We start from the raw sequence: 27,459 nt of genomic DNA, 5'->3' as shown, positions 1-27,459 counted from the left end.
GGTCGTGGCGCAGCTGCCCAGGCAAAAATTTCTCTCATATCACACTGTATGGCGTATGCCCATCTTCATGAGCCCAGTCGGAGCAGAACAGTAGGACGTTAAACCCCATTTAATTATTTTCATTTGCATTAGCCCAGTCGATACCGAAGTATAGGACGTTAAACACCATTTCAAATAAAAATGGAGTCTGACGTCCAATCGAAACAATTAGCTCATTTCGGGACTAACATGAAGTTTAGTTTTCGTTTAAATAATTCGCTTGCGCATAGCTGTGGCAGGATCCCGGAAGGACTCGGAGAAAACTGATGGGGTTGGGCAGTGGGCAGGCGATCCTATCCTACTTAAAAGCCACGCCCAATCAGCCCCCCCCCCTCCGCCCCTGTCATACTTACAACAATTTATTTAACTAAGCACACCCGAGTATCAAGTAAAACACTATGAAGAATGGACTGGCTTTTAAAAAAGAACATTAGAAAGTTACTTTCCTGAATAATTATAGAGAGAGAGAGAGAGCGAGAAATGGAGTTTAACGTCCACTCGACACAGACTAGGTCATTTCGGGACTAACTCATGGTTTAATTTTATTTCAATAATTCGTTTGCGCGTAGGGGTCTTTAGCAGTGGGGGGACTCGGAGAAAACCCACGAGGTTGGACAGGCAACCCTTCTCCTTGTCATGTAACTAATTATAAGATACCCACTAAAATTGATTTCAGCATCATAAAGTGCAGCGTTAGAGTTCAATTTCCATATTAAACTAACATTCAGAAAATTGTGATTTGAAGATTAAATCTATTTAAGGATATTCTAAAAGGCAGCATGACAGAATAAAACTGTTTTATAAAAGATAAGAACAATACGAGCTATTTAATAAATAATAATGGGTGAAATTATAACAATGTTATAGAATTTACATTCTCTTTGTTAAAGATCCATTATGTAATATTTAGATAAAGAGCTAACCGTTCTTATTATAATAATTCGAAAATAGATAATGTAAAATAAATAATTTGAAAATTTAATTCAAATTACTCTATTGCGAGCGATGATATTAGCCTTTGAAGGTTAGACAAGACGTGTGCAATATTTTTAACCACCGTACTGGTTGTTTGAAGCTAAGTCTCGCTCCTCCATTTTTAGCTTAAATCAAAATATGGCTGAACTGTTCTAATCTATTTAATATCGGAGAAATCCGATGTCATCGAGAATTGATTGTGGCCTGGATGAGTTAATTAATGTCTAATTAATAATTTAGAAAACATTTCAGGCCTAAAGAAAGACCTGAAATTGGCAGATTTAGCTCTTGCATAATGTATCTTTAAAGGTGCATTTTATTTTTTTGTAAGAATTCGACAAAGAAATGGCCATTCTTACAATAATAGTTTCAAAACAGATAACAATAAAATGAATATATTGAAAGATTCAGTCAAATAGCTTTATTCTGAGTGAAGTTATAAATGTTTGAAGTATGCACAGAATATGACCTAGATTGTTTACTTATTGAGACGGAGTTGTGATTACCTATTTTATCGTTAAACGTTTAAATGACCGCGGTATGCTGCTAAAAAACGAATCCATCCTGAGAGTTATTTATGGACTTGTCATGTTAAAATCTAGATAATGGAAAGGCAATTTGCTGAAAATTTCAGTCAAATTGACCCACTATGAACCGAGAATTAAGCGATTGAAATTTCAGCCTAGTCTCGATCATCATTACTAAGGTCTGTACGATAAAAAACATAGTCTCGATCATCCAGTGCATGATTAAATTAGGAATGGAAGTCGAGCAGCAAATGAGATCATAATCCAGTAAATATCGCAGTCTAGCAATGCCATCGAAAGTTGATTATGGTCTGGATAAGTTAATTAATGTCTAATTAATAAGTTAGATAACATTTCAAGCCTAAAGAAAGACATGCAATTGGCAGATTTAGCTCTTGCATAATGTATGTTTAATAATTTATACAACATTTGAGGTCGATTTAGCTCTTGAATAATGTATCTTTATCGAAAAGTCTAATAACTGCAAATTGATTTGATTCTAGCAGGATCGGATTAAGAGACAGGCGTAGCTATGTGAACCTTCCAATGAATGATAAATGGTATGAGATGTTCTATTAACAATAAGTATAAGCTGCCCCAACACTATTTAAAGTAAGCGACGCCAAGGTTTGACAGCTGGTGCTGCTTAGTTGGGGTTAATGTCCGTGCAATGACCGAAAATGGCCATCTACAAACACACTTACAACGGTTCGTGCCTAAATATTAAGGTCAACTACAGATTTCGGTCTAGGTCAAGGGTTAGGGTTACATCGCGTGATCTTTGGCCAAATTTGCAGATGGCTTTACTAGGTGCACAGTTGCAAAGCAACTAAATATATGCATCTTCAATTTTGGAGTTCTATTCTGTAAACATTTAAATCAAGTTACAAAGATTATTTTGAACACGTGACCTCGGGGTTTCGTCCATCTGATTGACTAAACACTGTTTCATTGTGGCATGGGGGTTGGGTGGCTGAATGTTTAGTGGTTAGCACGTGGTTTCGGTTCCCCGGTTGTACGTGACAAGGAGTAAGGTCGCCTGTCCAACCTCGTGGGTTTTCTCCGGGTTCCCCGGTTTTCTCCCACTACTTAAGACCCCTACGCGCAAGCGAATAATTAACATAAAATTGAGCCATATGTTGGTCCCGAAATGACCTAGTTTGTGTCGAGTGGACGTTATACCCCTCTCTCTCTCTCTCTCTCTCTCTCTCTCTTTCTCTCATTATGGGATTAAAGGTAACACAAAAATACGCACCTCTTCATAATGTTTTATAACAGGATCTGTAGTAAGATTAGTACAGCCAAATGCTGCTGTAAAATTATTCAATGTACAAGTTGTATCACTGGTATTAACTTGAATAGATTGACATCTGTCATCTAATAAACATTGGGTGGTACAATAAATTACACTCCCTCTAAATCTTTGTAAAATTGTAGATTCGGGAACAATTATATGCTCACAACCAGTTATTGTTTTCACTTTTCTAGTTCTAATATCCGAAGTGCTAGCACACACCCACAAAAATAACGTTATAAATAATTTTACCGTTACGTTAAAAAAAATTGACATCTTAAAGTTCACAAACCTGTATACTAACTCCTTGTATCATCTATATACAGTATTGTCGTGGTTAGAAATAGTTGAAGATCGTAATGTGTGTATCGATTAAACAAAGTAGTCTGATATATCTTCTACTGGTAGCCACAGGTGCTTGGAGACAGGCGTACGAGCCAGGGGAGCATGTGGGGGGGGGGGGGGGCTAACTGGCAAAATAAAGTGCTCGAAATCTAATAAAACAATAATTTTACTTCTTTTAATTGAATACCGCGAATTTGTACTGAATTGCCTAGGGAGTAAAACATTTTTTTTTCTGGAGCCACTCTACTTTGTGCAACATTTTTCAGGCATCGATTATTATTTGTGAATGAAGCAGCAACAGTCTGATTGGATGGTTGAAATTCGGGTCGGCATAAAGTGGGATTTCGGTTACAAAACCATTGGATAACTTCGGAGCTGCTTAACTCACGGGCTAGAATAGCAGAAAAACGTATTTGCGGCTGTTCAATTTTCAAACTTTCTCTGGGAGCATGGAACCCATGCTCCGCGATATTGATTGGACCACATTGAAGTTGTTGTATTCACGGGCTGGAATAGTCTGAAAATGTGTTTGTGGCAGTTAAATTTTCAAAATTTTCTCCCGACGGTTCCGCCTCCATGGACTGCAAACGATTGATTGGTTGATTGGAATTCGAATCAGCCATCTTAATTAGCATGCCTTGTCGAGACCTCAGTTCTGCATCACTGACAAAAAGGAACTACGCCGGAAAATCAGGATGAATTTTGTCGGTCAACACCAGGTTAGCGAACCCACGTCTTACTCACTGAGCAAGTTCAATAACAGACCTTGATATCTTAAGTGCTCCAGTTGATCACAAGGGGTATATCATAGCCTACATGAACACACAGTTCAGGTCGCTGGGGTTAAGTTATTCCTATTGCCGTTAGTCATTATTCCACGAATATAGTGGATTATAGTTAATGTGGTAAATCTCAATAATCACATCCTGCAGGCAAATTCTTATAGAAATTAATTCCTAAGCTTTCCATTGTTTTTTATAACATAAACAATTCCCATTTTCGTTTAAACAATATTTATTTCGAAGATATTGTACAATCAAAAGGTATTAAGAATATAATACAAAAACAGGCCAACGCAAATAATATTAATTTCTGTCCCTGAGGAGAGAGATTACTGTACTTGTTCTAAATATGGCACAAATAAATGAATAGATTTAATCCATATGATGGAAAAACGTTTTGTGAGTTTAATATTGTTTTGCACAGTTCTGTGCAAGTCTGATTTCTATTTTTTGGGGAGAGTTTCTTAAATACCTTAAATGACAAGAAGACAGTTTTTTTTTATTAAACAGGCATTATTCAAGAGCTAAATCTGCTTATTGCAGGTCTTGTTTTAGGTCTGAAATGTTATCTTAATTGTTAATTAGACATTAATTAACTTATCCAGACCATAATCAACGCTTGATGCCATCGTTAGCTTACGATATTTAGTGGATAATTGAGACTTTGTTTATCGTATCAAGGGTAGTAATGACGATCGGTGCTAGCTTAATTTTTTAAAACTCTTGTAACAATTTTGTTTTGCGACCATAGTACGTCATTGTCCAATTATTGGTTTCAAATTCATAGACAATAATATTTTTATCTTTACAAATGATTGATTCCATCTTCGTAACTAAAAATATAGAAAGTTATTTTGATACATTAACGGAACTATAGTTTAATAAACATCTTGGTCATTTACATTTTTGGGGGTTGGATGGCCGAATGGTTAGCACGTGCGCGCTGCACTGCATCATACGGTCTGTCATTGAGTCAACTGGCGGGTTTCGATTCCCCGGTTGTACGTGACAAGGAGTAGGGTCGCCTGTCCAACCTCGTGGGTTTTCTCCGGGTACTCCGTTTTCCTCCCACTGCTAAAGACCCCTACGCGCAAGCGAATTATTGAAATAAAATTGAACCATGTGTTAGTCCCGAAATGACCTACTTTGTGTCGAGTGGACGTCAAACCCCATTTCTCTCTCTCTCTCTCTCTCTCTCTCTCTCTCTCTCTCTCTCTCTCTCTCTCTCTCTCATTTACAATTTTCAAAGATGAATTATTATGTTTGAAATACACATGAGTGGAAAATTACTAATTAGCCCACGTCATTCGGTACCTATAAGAGAGAGCGGGGCTAGAATAATTCTAGACACAATGGTGAAGGGCTTAAAAAACTGATACAATTAGTCAAGGCAAGATAGCATGAGTGCAGGAAGTTGATGAAATAGAATGTCGACCACGGTTTATGGTCCGTCTACACCTATATTATCACCCCAAAAAAAAGTCCCATTCCAAAATCCCTGTCCAAATGGGTCAAATTGGCCAAAATCCAAAATCCCCACCGGTTTTGGCTAGTAAATTCCAATTTCCACCCAATTATCATAATGTGACCGAGTTTGGTATCAAAATATACGTTTTTGGGTTGACTGAATCCATTTCCATACACAATTTTGTGATCAGTAGGGGTTATTCAAGATGGCGAGGGAATTTTACATAAGGACCAAGTTTAGTGTCAAAATATACGTTTTCGAGATATAGCTGAATCTATATGCCCAGACAGCAGCACTGCGACCTACTCTAATGTCAAATTCAAACTGTCAAGGGATCATTTACGTGCACACCAATGTGAACACGGGACCTCGGTTTTCGTACCATCCAAACGACTAGACAGCTGTCCTGCATCATTGACAAGAGGGGACCACGCCGGAAAATCTGGATGAACTTCCTTGGCCGATACAGGGATCGAGTACCCGACCTCCAGGCTAGGGAACCAGCGTCCTACCCACTTAGCCACCAAAAGCTGGTCCAGAAATGATTTTGACACAGTAGCAGCAACTCGACAAGCAACCGAGGTATACTCTCTCTCTCTCTCTCTCTCTCTCTCTCAGATAAGAGAATTTACCCGTTGAAGGGGTATCTTTAATAATTTATGACGATAGTACGGACCACAATTTTTAGACTATATCTATTAAATTGCAAAAAAAAAAAATGAAAGGAAATGGGGTTTGACGTCTTACTGTTCTGCTCCAAACTGAGCTAATGAAGACGGGCATACACCATACAGTGTGCTATGAGGGAAATTTTGCCCGGACAGCGGTACTACGACCTACTCTTACATCGAATTCCAACTGTCAAGGTATATTTTACGTGCACGCCAATGTGTACACGGGACCTCGGTTTTTCGTCCCATCCGAACGACTAGACAGCTATCCTTGTCAGATCCACCGTCCTGCATCACTGACAAGGGAGAACCACGCCGGAAAATCTGGATGAATTTTCTCGGCCAATGCAGTGATCGAACACCCGACCTCCAGGCAAGCGTGCCAGCGTCTTACCCACTTATAGTCAAAGATTAAAGAGCTGTGTTGAAGTGACTGTTATATGGAAATGAAAATTCATAAGACAACTTTTCAAATAAGTTTTAGAAGCATTAAAACAAATCCATGATTTTGTCGTAATGTATATGCATGTGACATGTATATGCATGATAAAGGGAAATTGCCCCCCCCCCCCCTTCCATCCCACAACGATAATAAATAATCTCAAGAAGCAATTTCCATCCTTATTAAAACTAAAGAGCTGACGAAGAATTGTTGTTCTATCTTGAACAGATTTAATCCATTTTGTAGTTACGACTACCAGGAATATAAGCAGGATCGACCCCAACCTCTGATGGTTGGTCAAGGTTGAGTCTCTTCTAGACCATCGAAACAGTATGCAGGATTCATAGAAATAGTCGAATTTGTTAGTTATTCTAATATATTATATAATACCATAATGATACACGGATGCATTTCAGCTTTTGATTACTGACGGCGACGGAACAGATATTTGAAGTCATATATTCATAATAATCTGTTGAACTTCGGAGATGGGAATTGAACTAAACCAAAGAATGTTACTCCTAACGGTATAGTTAATCAAGTAGCAAATTGCCCGATATTACCATGAACCGTCATAGTACAGCATTTGAGATATCATGTAGGGTGCCACATCGCCAAGGTCATCTGTCCAGAAAATTTCATTGGGTACATTTAGCCTGTTGCCTGACAAGGGTTGGGTTAATGGACCGGTTGGGTTGCATCTTCCACAAGCATTGTACCAATATCCACCTCCGTGCTCTGCTGCACAGTTCCTGATTGCGTCATTGTCGTTATCTTGATCATAGGTACTGAAAGGTTGTCCTTTCATAGCCACGAGACTATCACCTAGAGTATCGCTTCCAGTATTCGAGATTGCACGATCATAGTTCATCACGTACTTGCTGCCCTCATTAGAAACGGTAAATTCTAAAACCTGACTCCGCAATCTAGTGGAATTTTTAAGTGAGATATATGTTATCAAGCGATGTTTATACCGACTAGTGAACAAGTGTAAGTTGTCTAGGCCGAGCCATAAGTAGGCTGGCGGACTTCCAAATCCGTTCTTGTACTCCGACCAAGATCTATTAAAGTTGAAGCCTGTCGTAAAGTGAGTGTTGACCGCTATCTGATTAGCCAAACAGTAAACTGTAATTGGTTCAGGAACTCCCTCGGGATGTAGTTGGTATACTCCTGTGATATAACCGTATGGTTTTCCTTCCTTGCAATCTGAAATCATACACAATTAAAGGTTGAACTCTTGGCTAAAAATGTACCGGTTTTGAATTCCGGTGTCGGTCGGGAACAACCTTCGGAATTTTACCTTTCATGTCGAGAGTCAGCTATTTTATGATGGTGCCAATGGGTCCGGCAGGTAAAACTTTCCCAATTTTTTCAGATAAGAAAAAAAGGCATTGCCGTGTACGTAATAAAAACATCCCTAGATGCATTGCGCACACGACCAAATTAAAACATCTGTTAGTTCGAATTGACCGTATTGTGTTATTGAACTCAATTCTCTCAGATTGGGAGGTTCGAGGTGTAACGCACGCGCGTTTGTATCATACGGACTGCCATTGAGGCGGTTGCCCGGGAGTCGATCTCAAGTTCGTAAGTTGGTTTCCTCCCAATCTAATGATTATAATAACAATATATGATATTCCCCAGTGATTGTTTTCAGTGCCCCTTCCCCACCACCACACCCGACGAAAACAAATGGTTTAACGCCCTACTGCTCCGACTGGGCTAATGAAGACGGGCATACGTCATACAGTGTGCTATGAGGGAAATTTTATGAGGGAAATTTTGCCCGGGCAGCGGCACTATAAGACCTACTCTTATATCGAATTCCAACTGCAAAGGGATCTTTAGCGTGCATGCCAATGTATACACGGGACCTCGTGTTTTCGTCCCATCCGAACGACTGTCCTTATCAGGCCCTGCACAACTGACAAGGGGGAACCACTTTGGAAAATCCCGATGAACTTTCTTGGCCAATGCAGGGATCGAACACGCGACCCCCAGGCTAGCGAGCCAGCGTCTTATCCACCTAACCTGCCGCAGCTCCTCCCGAACGAAAACAGCTATCCAATACAATATAGTAGAAAAGGTATGTCTCGAGGGGAATAGTGCACTGTTGATTACATTTCAACTACAATGTGATCATCCCAAGTGAGTCTAACAGTTAAATTTTTCATGTATTCTTTTTTGATTTGAATCAGCGGGTGGTTTTTTTCAAACACACTCGTGAGCGATCGGCATGTATTGTTAGTTTCTAATCGGCTGGTGGTTATCAACAGAAAAAAACCCAAACAAAACAAGTGAAATGAAATAAGTTATACGTTCTATTATTTTGCACTCAAACGGGCTAATGAAGTTGGGCATACGAGGGACCCGGGGAAAACCAACGAGGTTGGACAAGTGACTCTACTCCGTGTCACGTACAAGTGGGGGATCGAAACCGCACCACTTAACTCAAAGACATACCTTCTTATCCAACGCGCACGCGTTAACCTTTCGGCCACCCAACCCCCGTGTGGGCTTCGCCTGCTGAGCAAAATTTCCCTTTAAACATACGGCATGATGTGGTCCCCCTTCATTATCCTAGTCGGTGCAGAAAATTAGAACGTTAAATCCCATTCCATTTATATTTCTTGTCACGTGCACGCTGGATTATTACAGTAATAAGCGGACTAAGATGGCGGTAATATTGACCGAGATACTTACGTGTCATTAACCTCTCACATCGTGTTCCGATCCAACCATCAACACATTTACACCGACCACTTGCATTCAGATAACCACCATTCAAGCATGGCTGTAAAATAATTAGTAAATTGACTTTAAAAAGTACATTCCATTGTCTAAAATACATTTTAAACTTTTATCAAAATCTTAAAGGGCTTGTTATTCTAATGGTTTCTTTGTCTTGACAAATCTGTAGAGGATGGCTCTGAAATTGATATCCTAAAGTTAAAAACAGTTTTCAGGTGATACTCTCATAATCGCGTCTTAAATTTAGACACAGTTTTGAAGTTATACTCTCATAATCGCGTCTTAAATTTAGACACAGTTTTGAAGTTATACTCTGATAATGGGGTCTTAAATTTAGATACATTTTTGAAGTTATACTCTGATAATCGCATCTTAAATTTAGATACAGTTTTGAAGTTATACTCTGATAATGGCGTCTTTAAAGTTAGATACAGTTTAGAAGTTATACTCTGATAATGGGGCCTTAAAGTCAGATACAGTTTAGAAGTTATACTCTGATAATGGGGTCTTAAAGTTAGATACAGTTTAGAAGTTATACTCTGATAATGGGGTCTTAAAGACAGATACAGTTTAGAAGTTATACTCCGATAATGGCATCTTAAAGTTAGATACAGTTTTAAGTGATATCCTGAAACATCCTCGGTATCCCCAGTGGCATCGTTAGCGTAGTAAAACGGAACTATGCCACTCGAGATACCGAGGATGGCTCAGATATTGATATCTTAACGTAAAACTCTGATATTGATATTTTAAATTTAGTTACAATTTTCAAGCACTACGCTGAAAATTGCGTCTTAATGTTAGATACAGTTTTGAAGGTATGCTCTGAAATGGCGTTTTAAAGTTAAATACATTTTTCGTGTAACACTCTGATACTAATATTAGATACAGTTTCAGGTGAAAATCTAATACATCTTCGGTATCCCCAGTGCCATTGTTTCCGCCTGCTCTTCATCTATTTTGCACTGTCACTCAGGGGTTCTTTTACGTGCATCCCAACGTGTACACGTGGTCTCGGTTTTTCGACCAATCGGAAGGACTAGACGCTCATCCTTGTCTAATCTTGCCACGCTGGCGCTGGAAACTCCCCAGGGGGTCTTTCTCTGCCAACACCGGGATAGAACCCCGGACCTCCCGATTAGCGAGTCAGCACATTACGCACTGCTGTGATAAAAATTCAAATAAAATGAAATTAGGTTTAACGTCCTATGTAAAAATGAAATGAAATGAAATGGGGTTTAACGTCCTACTGTTCTGCTCCTAACCTGGGCTAATGAAGACGGGCATACGCCATACAGTGTGCTATGAGGGAAATTTTGCCCGGACAGCGGCACTACGGCCTACTCTTATATCGAATTCCAACTGCCAAGGGATCTTTTACGTGCACGCCAATGTGTACACGGGACCAACGTCCTATGTATCTGCACCGACAAGGCTGATGAAGACAGGTGCTGTGGTTGAAAGTTTGCCCGGGCAGCGGCACTATACGGCCTACTCTTATATAGAATTCCAATGGGTTTTTTTTACGGGCATGCCAATGTGTACACATGACTGACTAAACACTATACAGGTCACATTTCTATGGAATACAGTTACTGCTTATTACTGAGCGACGTTTCGACTAGGCTTCTCTAGTCATTATCAAGCTATGATAAAAATTGAAAATATGACAGGACAATATATACATGTACACAACAATACTTAGTTAATGCTGACAAACTAGCGACCTCCCTTAATTACGTGTACCTAAAGGTAATCTCATTTAATTAATAAGCAGTAATTGTATTCCATAGAATTGTGACCTGTGTATACTCCAGATCAATTACTAAATGACATTGAAACATTGACTAACACTGTGAGATAAAAGGTTACACAAACATACGCACCTCTTCATAATGTTTTATAACCGGATCTGTAGTAAGATTAGTACAGCCAAATGCTGCTGTAAAATTATTCAATGTACAGCTTTCATCACTGCTATTAACTTGAATAGATTGACATCTATTATCTAATAAACATTGGGTGGTACAATAAATTACACTCCCTCTAAATTTTTGTAAAACTGTAGATTCGGGAACAATTGTATGCTCACAACCAGTTATTGTTTTCACTTTTCTTGTCCTGATATCCGAAGAAGAAGAGCTAGCACACACCGTCAAAAATAGTGTTAGAAATAATTTGGCTGTTGCGTTTAAAACGTTTGACATCTTAAAGTTCAGGAACCTGCACACTAACTACTCGTGTCATTAATAACATGACGAATTTAATTACTGATGGATTCTGCATGGAATCAAGGAAGCGAACTTATCATTTTTGATGACATAAATATCGATCTGTTAGACAGCACAAAATCTAATTGGACGGATTCACTCACTTTTAAATCAAATCATTTCTTCTACAACTTCTACGTTAATTGATCATGATCATGTACCCCCCCCCCACCCCACACACACAAGCCATATTTTTTAAAACTATATTACTCGATATCAGACCAGTTTCTAACTTATTTTACATGGTCCAAAAAGAGGAGTAAAGATCCCTAAAACAAAAAAAAAGATATACATGTATATATATATATATATATACTATTCAAAAAAAGTAGGGGATATTTGATTTTTAAGTGTTATTAAAGTCACCTAATGAAACTGACGAAGAAACAAATGACAAAATGAAATGAAGTTCACATTCATCGATCTATTCCAAATGATCGTTAGACTAAGTAAGGCACAGACTGACCATTATAAGGGTAAAATGATACCCGGGGTCAAACAGCAAAGTTACCACAGCATCACAACCAAGTCAGTAACGGGTAAATCCTCCTCTGTTTGCCAAACAAGCATTGATCCGACGTGGCATACTCCTAATGAGACGTCTAAGGTCATTTTGGTCCAGATTGTCCCATTCCTGTTGCAACGCAGCAGCAAGTTCTTGGACATTGGCAGGACGTTGTTGACGTTGACGTAACCTCTGTCCAAGCATGTCCCAGGCATGCTCGATGGGGGAGAGGTCGGGACTCAGTGCTGGCCAAGGTAATGTGGTGATGTTCTGTTGTTGGAGGTAACCTGTAACGATCCTGGCCCTGTGACATCTTGCGTTGTAATCCTGGAAGATGAAACGGCGGCCATGACGTCGTGCGAACGGCACAACATGGACTGCCAAGATGTTGTCCCGGTAGTACTGGCCTGTAACACGCCCTGCAACAACATGTAAAGCCGTTCTTCCAGCAACAGTGATGCCTCCCCACACCATAACAGAACCACCCCCAAATCGATCATGTCTGATGACGTTAACGTCTTGGAAGCGCTCGTTTCGACGACGCCACACCCTCCTACGTCTGTCCAAAAAATCAACAGTGAACCTTGACTGATCTGAAAACATCACATTGCTCCAGCGTCGATTATCCCAGTGTTGACGATCCCTACACCAACGACGTCTTGCCTGAATGTGATGATCTCTCAAACAAGGGATCACGCGAGGACGTCTGGCGCGAGGTGACGCCTATGCAGTCGACTCCGAATCGTCTGGCCACTCACTCTCACACTAGTGTCTGTTTGAAGACGAGCCCTGACCTGATTTGCTGTGATGACACGATTTCTCAAGGCCAAGGTACGGATAAATCGATCCTGGGCTTGAGTTGTCGCCCTTGGTCGACCTGAGCGTGGTCTGTCCTGTACAGATTGTGTATCACGGTATCTGGACCATAGCCTGCTTATGACAGACTGAGAAACATTCATCGTCCGCACCACAACCGCCTGTGTTGTGCCGATCTGTAGCATGCCAAGGGCACGTAACCTTTCATTTTGGGTAAGCCGACGCATATCAAAATTTGTTTTCTGGTCACTAAAACAATTAAACTGATGTTTCCACCCTGGGCGTCACATGTAACTGGAAATGTTTCTTCTGTTACATTCTATAGTGACTTTTTTCGTAGTCATTTGCATATTTTAGTATTATGCCCCCAAAATAAAATATCCCCTACTTTTTTTGAATAGTGGTTTCATACAGATCATTTCGAAATTTCGCTGAAAACAATTACATGACCTAAGACTAATTAACTTTGAAAATATTTATATAATACAACAGAAGGTCTTATAATTTGGTATGGATTCGCAACTCCAATAATTGTTCATCATGCTCCTATCAGATCTGCTATCAAAAATCAGTCATTCTCGTAGAAAACGGAGTCATGGACATCGTCGCTACACACCACCTAAGCTGAACATTATTTCACTTGTTGCCATTTTGGAAATTATCCAAGATCCACACCATCATACTCCCCGCAGTGTTTCGTTTGATTAGAGCTAATCCCACTAAACACTGCTTTAATGGAAGCAAATTTCTGTTCCAAATTATTACTGGTCAATACTGGTCAATAGTCCGATAAACAACCAATAGCTAACTGCCTAACAATTTGATTACGCTTTAAACGCAGCTCCACACTGGACCAAATATGTTTACATAACGTTACGTCATGACTCATGATTTTATTACGCCCAATTAACCAGTGCATAGCAGAATATTGCAGAAAAACTAACTGCGTGACAAACGAGGCTATCAACATTGATACAATGTAAACATTATTGTATGGAGACGAACAAGACTTTCACCGTTTTTAATACCATAAATCACTGTCCAAAGTTTTAGGGAAGACCCCAGATTAAACGAAGGACTGTCATGTTGCTGTACTTGGGATATATTTGATTGAACGGGAAAAATAGACACACTCCCTCAAAAGCTCAAGTATCAGAAGCCAATCCAGCAATGACCAGAGAGGGATTTCTCGGGCCATTGCTCCAGGAATATGCCACACCATATGCGTACTAAACTATAATTATATATTCCACTTATTGTTTAATGTTTAAATTCTACTTGTACTGATCCGGTTTCCATTGATTACAGGGTTGTATCCATTGTTCACTAAAACGAAAAACTTACATGCAACGTTTATCAGTTGACACTGGGTCTGAATCTATTTTCAATGACGTTAACATTGTTTAAAATCTCCGACTGCCAAAGCGTCCAGTAACATAGTATTTATATGTAAACGATATTATTATGTGTTTTCTCTTCAAAGAACTTGGTTTCGGAACTTGGCAGAGAGAATATGTAAAATACAATGAGTGAAATGTAAAATGTTAACGCGTGAAATAAAAAACCAGCATTTTCCAATAAAACATTTATCATTTGACACATTATATTTGACGTTTTGCATTTAAGCTTGGCCTAAGAGGTATTTTGACTGTATTATTACCGGTATTAGAACTTTGTACATTGTACTTTTTACAGATAATCAATCCAAAAGACAATTTAGTAGAACATTTAATATTGGCAGCGATACCTTGCCATAAACATAACGGTATCGTTATGCAGGCTTTTAGCTTTCGGTTATTTTCAATTTTCACCTTTCAGCAAGATATCTTGGTTCCCGACCAACCCTTAAATTCCGGGCATGTATACCGTTTGCGTTCTGATTTAGGTTTAAGGCTACTTTAGGCATAATCACGGTGAGTTCCAATATTCGCAAAAAGCCCTAAAGGCACCAATGCCGTGCATTCCTAATTCCCTCTTCTGTCCCATAAGAGACTGCAGACTGGCATTCGAAGTGAATCATTTGTCACACATATCCATGAATTATTCCAAATTCATGATGCGGCTCAGTTGTCCACTGCAGGATATACAGGCATGGCATATTCGGGTCATAGATTTAGACGTTGGGAGGAGGGGGTGGGGCGTTGGCACTGAATTGTAACATTTCGGTTAGGCGGCCGTGTTAAAAAAAAATTGCATTACGATAGGAATCGGCTGGGTATTAAAAAGGGGTAAAGGTATGGTTCGGGCGTCTTTGGGGACATATCTTGGAAGATTTCATTTTACATCTTAACTATTAACAGAATTTTATTCGCGACGGTTAATCAACTATTTTCATTTGCTAATTTCTAAATTAAAGCTTTATAACACACAAACCAGTCTTCTGCCTTTTCTTGTTTGAGAGAATAGAAATTAAACAGGGAACTAACCCGAGGCCTAAAGGGTAGCCAGCAAGTGTCTAGCCACTGGAGAAAAAGGTTTTTGTTGTGTAGTCTAGATCTATTTATAATGATCACCATTCAGTAATAATTAAAACAAACAACCTCAAGTTGCCATTAATAATGAGATCAGGGCTTTTACTTCAAAATTTTGTCTGTCGGTTATTTTGGAAAGTAATACTGGGCTAATAAAGACGGACATACACCATACAGTGTGCTATGAGGGAAATTGTGCCTGGGCAGCGGCACAATGGCCTACTCTTATATCGAATTTTCATTGCCAAGGGATCCTTAGCTGGCATGCCAGTGTATACGCGGGCCCTCGGTTTTTCGTGCCATCCGAATGACTATACCGATGTCCTTGTCAGGCCCTCCGTCCCGCACCACTGACAAGGGGAAACCACGTCGGAAAATCCCGATGAACTTTTTCGGCCAATATGGACCCTGTTTGTACGAAAAAATAGATTCTTTTTTAACTTGTTCTCTATCCATCTCTTGCAAAATGAGGCCGTATCTTGCATCGAATCGGCGCTTGTTTTAGTTTTAATCGTCAATTCAGTGTTTATATAACTTACGTTGTCACTATGGTGTACAGAATAGTTTCGATATTGGAACTATTTGTTTTCTTAGCTATTCAAATAGAGTTCATTATCGAATTTTTTTCTTTGTATAGATTGCTTGGTAATGACTAGAGAAGCCTAATAAACAGTACTTCTGTTCTTTAGAATTTTGACCTGTATATTCCAGTTACATTACTTAATGCCATTGAAATAATTTAATTATAGGTGTTTATTGTGTATGTCCTGTAAACACGGTAGTGGTTAAATTACCACATTTCAAAAGTAATAAGTTTAAACACCCTTAATTAGCACATTTAATTTTCAAAAGAAAAAAATATGTTTTGGTTTTTCAGTCTAGTATTAACAATACTACTAAAAATAGTTATATTAAAGATAACGGCAATGCTATGATGAGGCAAAAACATGTTTGTAAAGATAATTAGGGTAAGTGGGCCCTTTTAAACAGTAAATAAATAATTATGAGTATATTTTTACAAACAATTTTTATTAAAAAATAATTCCTTGAGGCAAATACATTCTTCAACATTTCAAGAAAAACAGTTTTCCCTTTCTCATTAAGCTGTACCGCGGACACCAATTAAACTGTTCTGCTCCCACTGCACTATAAAGAGGGCGGGCAATTACATTTACATAAAAATCCACAGCACAAAAAGAAGAGTGGGACATAACACGGACCTTGTAAATCATGCATAATATTTGCTCTTAAGCCTAGCGCAACTGATGGAACATTTATGTCGTCGACAAACAAAAACATCGAACAAATATTTTTGTTTTTGTTGTCCGCACAGGGGCGGATGCAGGAATTTTTGCAGGAGGGGGTTTGCCAGGTCCGTGAGACAATGTATCCCCCCCCCTCCCGCATGGTCTCTATCGTCATTTTGGCGTATATACATACACATTGAGCTTTTTAAACAGAGACATTTAACATCTCGTTTGACGTCAATTTTTATTATGAATTAATACAATGACATTGTGATTCAATTTCATGGATGCAAAGCATCAATTGTGATATCACATAATGTCTATATCATTATCCCGTGCTTTGAGTGCCCATCCTGTCCCACATCTGACGATAAGGGATAAAGCACACGGCCGAGAAACTATTCTAATAAAAAGTTTTGATTTACAAAAAAAATATGTAGCTGGTCGACCCCCCCCCCCGCTCTGGATCCGCCCCTGCCGCACACGATGAACTTGGCCCAGCAGACAAAAGAATGTTTTAGGTCGATCAATCATGTTATTTTAAAATGTCATGTGATCTGTATGTGATCGCTGATTGATGCTGCGTGGAAAGTATTTACCCGCCAATGTTCTACTTCAAAGCAGACGACCCAAATATCTAACAAGTTTGTTCGTATTTTTTTAATCCGCAGGCGGAGAACAAATTGATCGGGACAATGTTTTCATGGATGTTAGGCTAAAATGTCCCATCATCTACGTTTCATCTTTATTAGCCCAGTCCGCGCAGAACATTAGCCCAGTCAATGCGGAACATCTATATTTCGCTTCGTTTTTTTTATATACTTTCGATGGCCTCTACTACATGAGGAGCTGACCAGTTGTAACGGCAGGTCGCGTCAGCGTTGATACGAGCAGCTTTTAATACCATGATTAACGTTAGACATTTGATTAACCAATCAGCGTGATTTTTCTCACTTGGCTATTTTGAACCGAGAAGAGCGTTTTTTGTTGGGTTTCGTTCGTTAACAACGTCCAGAGTATTGCAAGAAGTGACCGACAAGAAAAGATGTGTTATAGATATGCATATTCTACACTCCATATTCAAAATTTAAAGATCAATTATGAAAGAATAGATGCAGGACTGACAGCTCTCGCTATAATAGTTAAAAACTAGATAATGTAAAGTGAATTTGCTGAAAATTTCAGTAAAATTTATCCACTCTGAGCCGAGAATTTAGCGATTGAATTTTCGGCCTAGCCTCGATCATCATTACTAAAGTCGGTACGATAAAAAAAAAACATAGTCTCGATTATCCACTTCATGATTAAATCAAGAATGAAAGTTAATTAATGTCTAATTAATAATTTAGATAACATTTTGGGCCTAAAGAAAGACCTGAAATAGGCAAATTTAGCTCTTGCATAATGTATCTTTAAATGATTATATAAAAATATTGAAAAAATCACGGGTCGGTTCTTGTCAGTGATTAGTAAACATTTTGTCAAATATTGGAATGGCGCCATTGAAAATATCACCGGCTATTTTTTTTATCAATTTCTATTGCTGTTGTTACTCAATTTTGCAGAATTATTCCGCTGGACTTTGATTTTGACCACTAGTTGGGATAGGATATGCTGTAGATTTGTTATTATATTCAAATAAGATTTAACGTCCTACTGGCTAATGAAAACGTTCACGTGCCTTACATTGTGCTATTAAGGAAGTTTTGCCTGGAGAGCGCCACTACGGCCTATTCTTAATTCTTTTGTTTCATTTTCCTGCATGTAAATATGTACATGGGACGCCTATACATTGTCCCTTATATTGTGTGTGGGGGGGGGGGCGAATGCGCGCTGCATCATAAGGTATGTCATTGAGTCAACTACCGTTGTTTCGATTCCTCGGTTGTATATGACAAGGAGTAGGGTCGCCTGGCTAACCTCGTGGGTTTCTCCGGGTCCCACAGTTTCCTCCCACTGCTAAAGACCCCTACACGCAATTGCACCATATGTTAGTTCCGAAATGATCTAGTTTGTGTCGAGTGGACGTTAAACACTCCTCTCTCTCTCTCTCTCTCTCTCTCTCTCTCTCAAGAAACGTGCTACTGTATTGTATGTTATATAGATAAACAGTATATGTAACTATACAATCTCTTATACTAGACGGCTACTATATAACCTTCTATTAGGGGACATGACATTTATTTAATCATGAGAGTTTCCGGTATATTGTAAAGTCATAACAATGTCGTTGTTTTAAAGATACACTCATCCGAAAGTTAAAATATGAAGCCAAGATATGTGAGTAGGGAACTTAGGGCTGCCAAGTTCGAATAACGGGGAAAGGTTTCCGGTATATTGTAAAGTCACAACAATGTCGTTGTTTTAAACTATTAAGCCAAGATGTGTGAGTAGGTAACTTAGGGCTCCCAAGTTCGAATAACGGGAAAGGGCTCCTGGCTTTCAGAAACCCGATTACTACCTATCGGAAATCGGCTAACAGAATAGTGGCAGGGATAGCGGGTCATGTATGGAAAACCAAACAGCTCTTTATTCAGAGTTCTTAATTCATAGCCCTTAATTCTTATTTCTTCATTTGGTGTCGTATTTCGACATTTGTACACTCAAATTAAAATTTATACCTTAAAATCAATATTTGTTTTACAAATCAGACATTTGCCACATTAGATTTGTAAATTGAATTTTTATGTAATTTAATTGTATTGTATACTATTCAAAAAAAGTAGGGGATATTTGATTTTGGGGGCATAATACTAAAATATGCAAATGACTACGAAAAAAGACACTATAGAACCTAACAGAAGAAACATTTCCAGTTACATGTGACGCCCAAACGCACCAATAGCTACCGCATGGAATGCAGGTGATGCTTGGGATCATCATGGGGGTCCAACCCAAGATTTGCACGACTCTGACTTTGAATGTTACAGTCATTGTGGCATTGAATTCCAGGGTGGAAACATCAGTTTAATTGTTTTAGTGACCAGAAAACAAATTTTGATATGCGTCGGCTTGCCCAAAATGAAAGGTTACGTGCCCTTGGCATGCTACAGATCGGCACAACACAGGCGGTTGTGGCGCGGACGATGAATGTTTCTCAGTCTGTCATAAGCAGGCTATGGTCCAGATACCGTGATACACAATCTGTACAGGACAGACCACGCTCAGGTCGACCAAGGGCGACAACTCAAGCCCAGGATCGATTTATCCGTACCTTGGCCTTGCGAAATCGTGTCATCACAGCAAATCAGATCAGCGCTCGTCTTCAAACAGACACTGGTGTGAGAGTGAGTGGCCAGACGATTCGGAATCGACTGCATAGGGGTCACCTTCGCGCCCGACGTCCTCGCGTGATCCCTTGTTTGAGAGATCATCACATTCAGGCAAGACGTCGTTGGTGTAGGGATCGTCAACACTGGGATAATCGACGCTGGAGCAATGTGATGTTTTCAGATGAGTCAAGGTTCACTGTTGATTTTTTGGACAGACGTAGGAGGGTGTGGCGTCGTCGAAACGAGCGCTTCCAAGACGTTAACGTCATCAGACATGATCGATTTGGGGGTGGTTCTGTTATGGTGTGGGGAGGCATCACTGTTGCTGGAAGAACGGCTTTACATGTTGTTGCAGGGCGTGTTACAGGCCAGTACTACCGGGACAACATCTTGGCAGTCAATGTTGTGCCGTTCGCACGACGTCATGGCCGCCGTTACATCTTCCAGGATGACAACGCAAGATGTCACAGGGCCAGGATCGTTACAGGTTACCTCCAACAACAGAACATCACCACATTACCTTGGCCAGCACTGAGTCCCGACCTCTCCCCCATCGAGCATGTCTGGGACATGCTTGGACAGAGGTTACGTCAACGTCAACAACGTCCTGCCAATGTCCAAGCACTTGCTGCTGCGTTGCAACAGGAATGGGACAATCTGGACCAAAATGACCTTAGACGTCTCATTAGGAGTATGCCACGTCGGATCAATGCTTGTTTGGCAAACAGAGGAGGATTTACCCGTTACTGACTTGGTTGTGATGCTGTGGTAACTTTGCTGTTTGACCCCGGGTATCATTTTACCCTTATAATGGTCAGTCTGTGCCTTACTTAGTCTAACGATCATTTGGAATAAATCGATGAATGCGAACTTCATTTCATTTTGTCATTTGTTTCTTCGTCAGTTTCATTAGGTGACTTTAATAACACTTAAAAATCAAATATCCCCTACTTTTTTTGAATAGTATAATATAAAGATAAAAATTTATTTTAGAAAATCAAAAATTTAGCCTACATTTACATTTCATCAGAGACATACAACGAAAAACAAATCTCGAACATCAAATTTCCAAATACAAATCTCCAAGTATCAATCTTACAAAACAGTTTTCTAAACACACTTCTCCAAAAACATTTTATGTTCTTCGGGAACGCCTTTTAAAACATTTCCCTCTGATTTCTTTAGAAAAGTACTTTTACGTGATTTAGGTGGTTACACATTTTCCAAAAAACATTTCTTCAAAAACATTTCTCCAAATACATTTCTGTTCTTCGGGAACACCTTTAATAGATTTTCCTTTTATTTCTCTAGAAAAGGACTTATTTAAAAATCCAAAAGTATATGGCTATATTCCATTCAAAATCTTTTACTTCCCAATTTTTAAGTTTTAGAATTTTAAACAAAACATATTTTACGTGATTTAAGTGGTTATTCATATTTATCAAGATCACGAAGAACTGAAAATTAAATTGGCGTGGTCTTACGAATTATTTTCCTTGATTGGCATTTAGTAATTGAACATATTAGCACAAGGTACATTTTTATGGATACACAATTACTCTCGTCTTTATTTGCTTGATATAGACGAGAGTATCCCCGTCGCTTAGTATTAAACTCGGTAATTGTGTATCCATAAAATTGTACCTCGTGTTACGAATTATTCTTCGAATTTTCCTTTGACCATTGATTGGACAAACCTTTCGTATGGAAGCCGTTTCTCGGGGGAATATAGATACGCACAAATATAAATAACAGACAGCTGTTCACAACAAGATAATATCTATGACAAAAACAACAGATTGACAAACACTTGAAATGTTCAGTATTTATCCCAGCATAAGTAACATGGCAAACAATGCCGTGAAAATAAATTCTTGTTTAAGAGTCGCTGAATGGTTCCTTTGTCCGGCTTGCTCTCCTGTGGTTTCCGGCATTTTAGTCATTTCCCTCGTTACTCTGGGAGATTGTGTTGTTATCCTTTTTGTGACGAATGTTTCGTCCGTTGACTGTGAAACAGGTGTAGCTTTAGTCGAAGGAAGGCCATCCGCTGTTGTGGTATCTTTGCGGATGTTCGTTGACGGACGTTTCGTTGTGGTCGTACCTAAAGACTTGGTTATCGTAACAGGGATGGTATCTGGGGCAGATGTAATCACGGTTGTGCTTGATATAGAAACTGTGTTTGATCGTTGAGTAGTTGATGGGGTTATCAGGGTCTCATTATTCCGACAGACTGCTGGTATGACACAGTTCGCCATTTTGGAAGATGGCAGTACTTCCTTCAAGCTTTTTCTCCTCAGCGATTTCGGAGAAGCATCACTACATTCGTTATTTGATAACGTGTGTGTATAGAGGCCATCGCGTAAAATCCAGGCAATGTCACAGTTACACGTAAATTTGTTGGAATAGAATTGTTTTCTTTCGGCCACAGCAAAAAGTTCTTCAAAGGTGTTGCACTCGACTCGGCCAAATGTATTAGAGTATATATTGGCAGAAACAGGCACCACTCGAGTAAAGGTCCCTTGTTTTAAATCAATGATATCATTTAAGAACAGATCCAAAGATTTGATATTTGAAATATTTTGAAATGCTGACTGATCTATAACTGAAATGTTACTCGAATAGATCTCAAGTCGCGTTAAATTCTTTAAATTCGAAAATGCACCGAGCTGGACTGCGGAAACCGTACAATAGGAGATGGCTATAGTTTCTATTTGAGAACAGTTGCTGAAAGCGGTGGTCGCTATGGTTCCTACTGTTGACGAACTGATCAATATGGAATCCAAATTATGTAGATTTGAGAAAGCGCCCGATTCTATTGTCCCTATATTACTTGAGCGAATCTCAATCAGCTTCAAAACAGGCAGATCCTGAAATATGCCTGACGGAAGCGAACTAAGCTGAGCATTGTCCAACACTATGGTTCTGGTACTGGTTGGAAAGTTTGTTTTTTCGTTCACGGATGTACAAGTCACAAATTCAGAGAAGCATAAGCAGGAATCTGGACAATCGGGAACAGCGGGAACACATTTCAAGTAAATAAGAAACAATATCCAGACGGGCACCTGTTTAAAAAAAAAATACAAATATGTTATACAGAATTTAATTACAATTTATTTTACACTTGGAGTAACAATATTTCTATTTAATAGAAGGGATGCCAAATTGTCTACAACGTGCGCATTAGATCATAAGGTCTGTCAATAACTGACGTGGTGTGTCTTTTATTATATGACAAAGAGTTAGCTTGTCTGTCCAACCTAGTGAGTTTTCTCCCATTGCTAAAAACCCCTATAACATTGAGTCAACTGGGGTGGTTTCGATTCCGGGTTGTACGTGACAAGGAGTAGGGTCGCCTCGTGGGCATTCTCCGGGTCCTCCACTTTCCTCCCACACCTAGACCACTACGCAGAAGTGAATTATTAAAATAAAATTGGACCACATATTAGTCCATAATGACCTAGTTTGAGCCGAGGTATCTATGTATTACGTTTTGATAGATTATGGTTTTATTTGGTTTTGGTATATACTTACGTCGAGATACTAACAATACATTTTTTTTGCAGGTAATGAAATTAAAATACAAGCAATATTTGCCATATGTTCACGTTCTCGACAATTTGAGCGACCAATCACACTTTTTTTTTTATCAATTTTATTTAGTTCATTTAGCAAAATGACGCTCCAAAATCAAATCCTTTAAAAATAATCGGGATAAATTTTAATTTTAAATTTATTTATTTTTTTTTTTTTACCTAAAACTCAAGATTTCCGAAATGAGGAACATTTATATCTTTATTAATTATTATTAATAACTTCGAAAGCACGATCTAATTGAACGATATAAGCTTAGCGAAAAAAAAAAATAAAATTAAAATTTATCTCAATTATTTTTAAAGGATTTGATTTTGAATATAAATGTTCCTCATATTTTCGTTAATAAAGATAATCATAAAATAAATTAAAATATTTATACAGCATTTGAAAATACAGGAAAACTATCTATGCTAAAAGCAAAATAAGAAATATTAAAATAATTCTTACCATATTTGAAGGGCGTGTGGTTTTTCTCTCTTTTAATTACTATGATGTTTCAAGTTTCAAAAATAGGCGTGTGATTCATTGTGATACACTAAAACCACTCTTATATATACTTCAAGGATCGACCTCATCGGAAATGATCTCGACACTCTAAATCGTTAACATTAATAGTAATAGTAAACGTGACATTTGGGGAGAATCATTTATGAATGGTGATTGGTCGTATATATAGGATGATACCACGGAAATCCAGTCATAAATATAGAGATCAAGTTGGTCAATGGTGTTTCAAGAGAAAGAAGATTTCATGGGTGGGGGGGGGCACAAAAACCCAAATTTATCTCGTTATAGGGGAATCGCGATTGCCCCCGCCCGCTACACACACACACACGTGATAAACACCGGCGACGAGACATTTTGGGCTGGTTCGAACTGTGGATTTGTAGTATATCTTAACTCCACCAGTTTCCCTGGGCCATGGTTTATCATGATGGCATTTGTTCGAAATCACGAGTTTAGTGTTGAATCCGCGTGGAAACAACAAGCCATGGTTAATCATGCTGGTATTTGTTCGAAATTGGTTAATCATGCTGGTATTTGTTCGAAATTGGTTAATCATGATGGCATTTGATCGAATTTGATTAATCATGATGGCATTTTTTCGAAATTGGTTAATCATGATGGCATTTGTTCGAAATTGGTTATTCATGATGGTATTTGTTCGAAATTGGTTAATCGTGATGGCATTTGTTCGAAATTGATTAATCGTGATGGCATTTGTTCGAAATTGGTTAATCGTGATAACATTTGTTCGAAATTGGTTAATCGTGATGGCATTTGTTCGAAATTGGTTATTCGTGATGGCATTTGCTCGAATTTGGTTAATCGTGATGGCATTTGTTCGAAATTGGTTAATCATGATGGTATTTGTTCGATATTGATTGATCATGATGGTATTTGTTCAAAATTGATTAATCGTGATAGTATTTGTTCGAAATGTGTGAATCATGATGGTATTTGTTCGAAATTGGTTAATCATTTTTGTTTGTGTTCGAAATTTGTTAATCATGGCGGTATTTGTTCGAAATTGGTTAATCATGGTGGTATTTGTTCGAAATGTGTTAATCATGAGTTTAGTGTTGAATCCGCATGGAAACAACAAGATTTTATCCATTTGAACGGGGGCCGCACAATCTCAAAACCCATGACACAAAGCTCGCTATTGCACCCTCTTCACTTAAAGCCCCTAATATTGTCCTAGTACAGTCCTACAAAAATAAATAGTTCTTTTCTCGTGTCTGTCCTGTTGTTATTACACGACTTATTCGTAGTTCTGCTCATATTTTATTTTTACCATCAAACATTTTATTTATTTTTAAAATCATTTTTAATGTCAGGATTCCCCCCTTCTGATATAATAGAATAAAACATACAACGAAAATTAATGATGATGACCGTGACAGTTAAGCGGTAACCTGAGCTGGATATATCGTATCAATGAAATGTTATGTAGACATGAAATGAAATAATGACATGCGGTTACCGTTTGACTTTGTCTGCTGCACTGACCGACATAATGACATAGGGAGCCACGGTGGCTCAGTCAGTAAGATGCCGGCTCACTAGCCTAGAGGTCGCGGGTTCGCTCGTTCATCGGGATTTACCGGCGTGGTTTTCCCTTGTCAGTAGTGCAGGACGACACTGACAAATGTCTAGTCGTAAAAGATCACTTGGCAATTGGATTCGATATTAGAGTAGGCCTTAGCGCCGCTGCTCGGACAAAATGTCCTTCATAGCACACTATATGGCGTATGCCCGTCTTCATTAGCCCAGTCGGAACAGAACAGTAGGACGCTAAACCCCATTTCATTTCATTTCCTTCATTTATGATGACATAGGGCATTCGCCTTGCCGTGCGCTATGGTGAAAATGTTGTTCTTCGTCGAATAAGAACTGCCAAGTGTTCTTTTACATGCACTGCAACGTGTATACGGTACCTCGGGTTTTCGTTCCACCCGAACAACTAGACGCTTTGCTTTGCAACAAGGCATACTCCGATCTAAAATAAAACTTTATTTCAATTACACTCTTCTTGATTGGATTCTCCCCTGAAATGAATCCATCCCCTCCCTGTCTTTTCCCGCCAGGAGATTTGGGTGGCCGAATGGTTAGCACGTGCGTGCTGTATCATACGGCCTGTCATTGAGTCAACTGGCGTGGTTTCGAATCCCCGGTTGTACGTGACAAGGAATAGGGTCGCCTGTCCAACCTCGTGGGTTTTCTCCGGGTCCTCCGGTTTCCTCCCACTGTCAAAGACCCCTACGCGCAAGCGACTTATTGAAATAAAATTAAAAACCATATGTTAGTCCCGAAATGGCCTAGTTTGTGTCGAGTGGACGTTAAACTCCATCTCTCTCTCTCTCTCTCTCTCTCTCTCTTTACCCGCCACACTGAAAGAATCTTGACAAGCTTCACCCAATCAACATACCTACCGCATTTGTCGAAAATTTGCTCAAACTATGAAATTGAGAAACTTCTATCGAGCAAATCTAAATAATCGCAAGCTTACTAACATCCATACCAATTCAGTTCAGTTACTTCTTGACAAACCTTTATCTTTATCATCTAAGGATTAGTCTTACTACATTTCAGAGAAATCTTAAATGATTTGGAATTTGATTTACAATACTTCACTTTCTAAATCAATTCCCCGATAATTCGGAGTAATAGGTCAATCTGCTTAAAATACATATATATATATACTCTTCAAAAAAAGTAGGGGATATTGAAATGCAAATACCTATGCAGGTTGTGATATGATAAATAGTCATGGACACTTGACATTCTTTGAGAGTATGTTCACAGATGAAGAACTTATCGTCCCAACAGAACCCCCTGAGCTGCAATAGCGCCATACACGTGGGGGGGGGGGGGTTCATTGTCATATTTGACACTTCAAGGAAGGGTTGATGAAAACTGCCGCTTGCTGGTTTATCCTATCCATGTTTGCTTTCCTATCGGTTCTTTCATAAGATTTACTGTTTAGTGTATCTTTGCCTTAGTGTGTTACATTTAATCGAGAGACGTGTTCGTCGACGTCAACGCCAGCCGACAACACTGCAAGAATTCGCCGTGGCACTGCAAGAGGAGTGGGTCTGATTGCCCCAAACCGTGATTGGACGGTTGATTAGGAGCATACCACGACGAATTGCCGAATGTCTGAGGATTGGTGGAACAATTACTCTTTATTAAGACAAAAATCAAAAACGTCCATTTTCACTTTTGACAGTGTATCTCTTTGCGAGTGAAATGGGGCCGTCAGATAAGCCGCCCATGTGAACTGTTTATGTTTATGTGTAGACAATTGGTCTGTCATCAACATACACTGGTTACCTCTAATAAAAACAGAAGTGCATTTCCGCAGTTTTGTATTGTTTCTGAATATTCCTTACTGTTTCGTTTCGTTTTTTTATACTTTCGATGGCCTCCACTACATGAAGATCTGACCGGTTGTAGTGAGAGGTCGTGTCAGGGGTCAAACGAGCG

General features: G+C 39.0%; 2 protein-coding genes across 2 annotated transcripts; both read right to left on the bottom strand.

Moving 5' to 3' along the window:
- Nucleotides 1–6,555: 6,555 nt before the first annotated feature.
- Nucleotides 6,556–18,396, bottom strand: LOC126832636 (fibrinogen beta chain-like). Its single transcript, XM_056103250.1, has 4 exons — nucleotides 18,387–18,396; nucleotides 18,281–18,313; nucleotides 7,207–7,344; nucleotides 6,556–6,566 (listed from the first exon to the last, which is right to left on the bottom strand). Exons 1-4 carry the CDS (start codon nucleotides 18,394–18,396, stop codon nucleotides 6,556–6,558), a joined length of 192 nt encoding a protein of 63 aa, XP_055959225.1.
- A 2,445-nt stretch (nucleotides 18,397–20,841) lies between these two features.
- LOC126832326 (slit homolog 2 protein) lies at nucleotides 20,842–24,040 on the bottom strand. Its single transcript, XM_050563077.2, has 2 exons — nucleotides 23,917–24,040; nucleotides 20,842–22,937 (listed from the first exon to the last, which is right to left on the bottom strand). The coding sequence occupies exons 1-2, from the start codon at nucleotides 23,917–23,919 to the stop codon at nucleotides 21,702–21,704; spliced, it is 1,239 nt and encodes a 412-aa protein (XP_050419034.1). The 5' UTR covers nucleotides 23,920–24,040; the 3' UTR covers nucleotides 20,842–21,701.
- Nucleotides 24,041–27,459: the final 3,419 nt, after the last annotated feature.

Source organism: Patella vulgata, chromosome 9 (genome assembly GCF_932274485.2).
Source record: "Patella vulgata chromosome 9, xgPatVulg1.2, whole genome shotgun sequence".
In the NCBI taxonomy this organism is placed as follows: Eukaryota; Metazoa; Mollusca; class Gastropoda; family Patellidae; genus Patella; species Patella vulgata.
This window is presented reverse-complemented; position numbering and strand designations above follow the sequence as displayed.

What these genes read in the sequence shown, in the direction of transcription:
- LOC126832636 (XM_056103250.1), bottom strand. An exon ending in AATAGCACAATGTAAGGCAC is followed by an intron (nt 7,345 to 18,280) that starts GTGAACGTTTTC and finishes TGGCTATGAAAG; the next exon opens with GACAACCTTTCAGTACCTAT.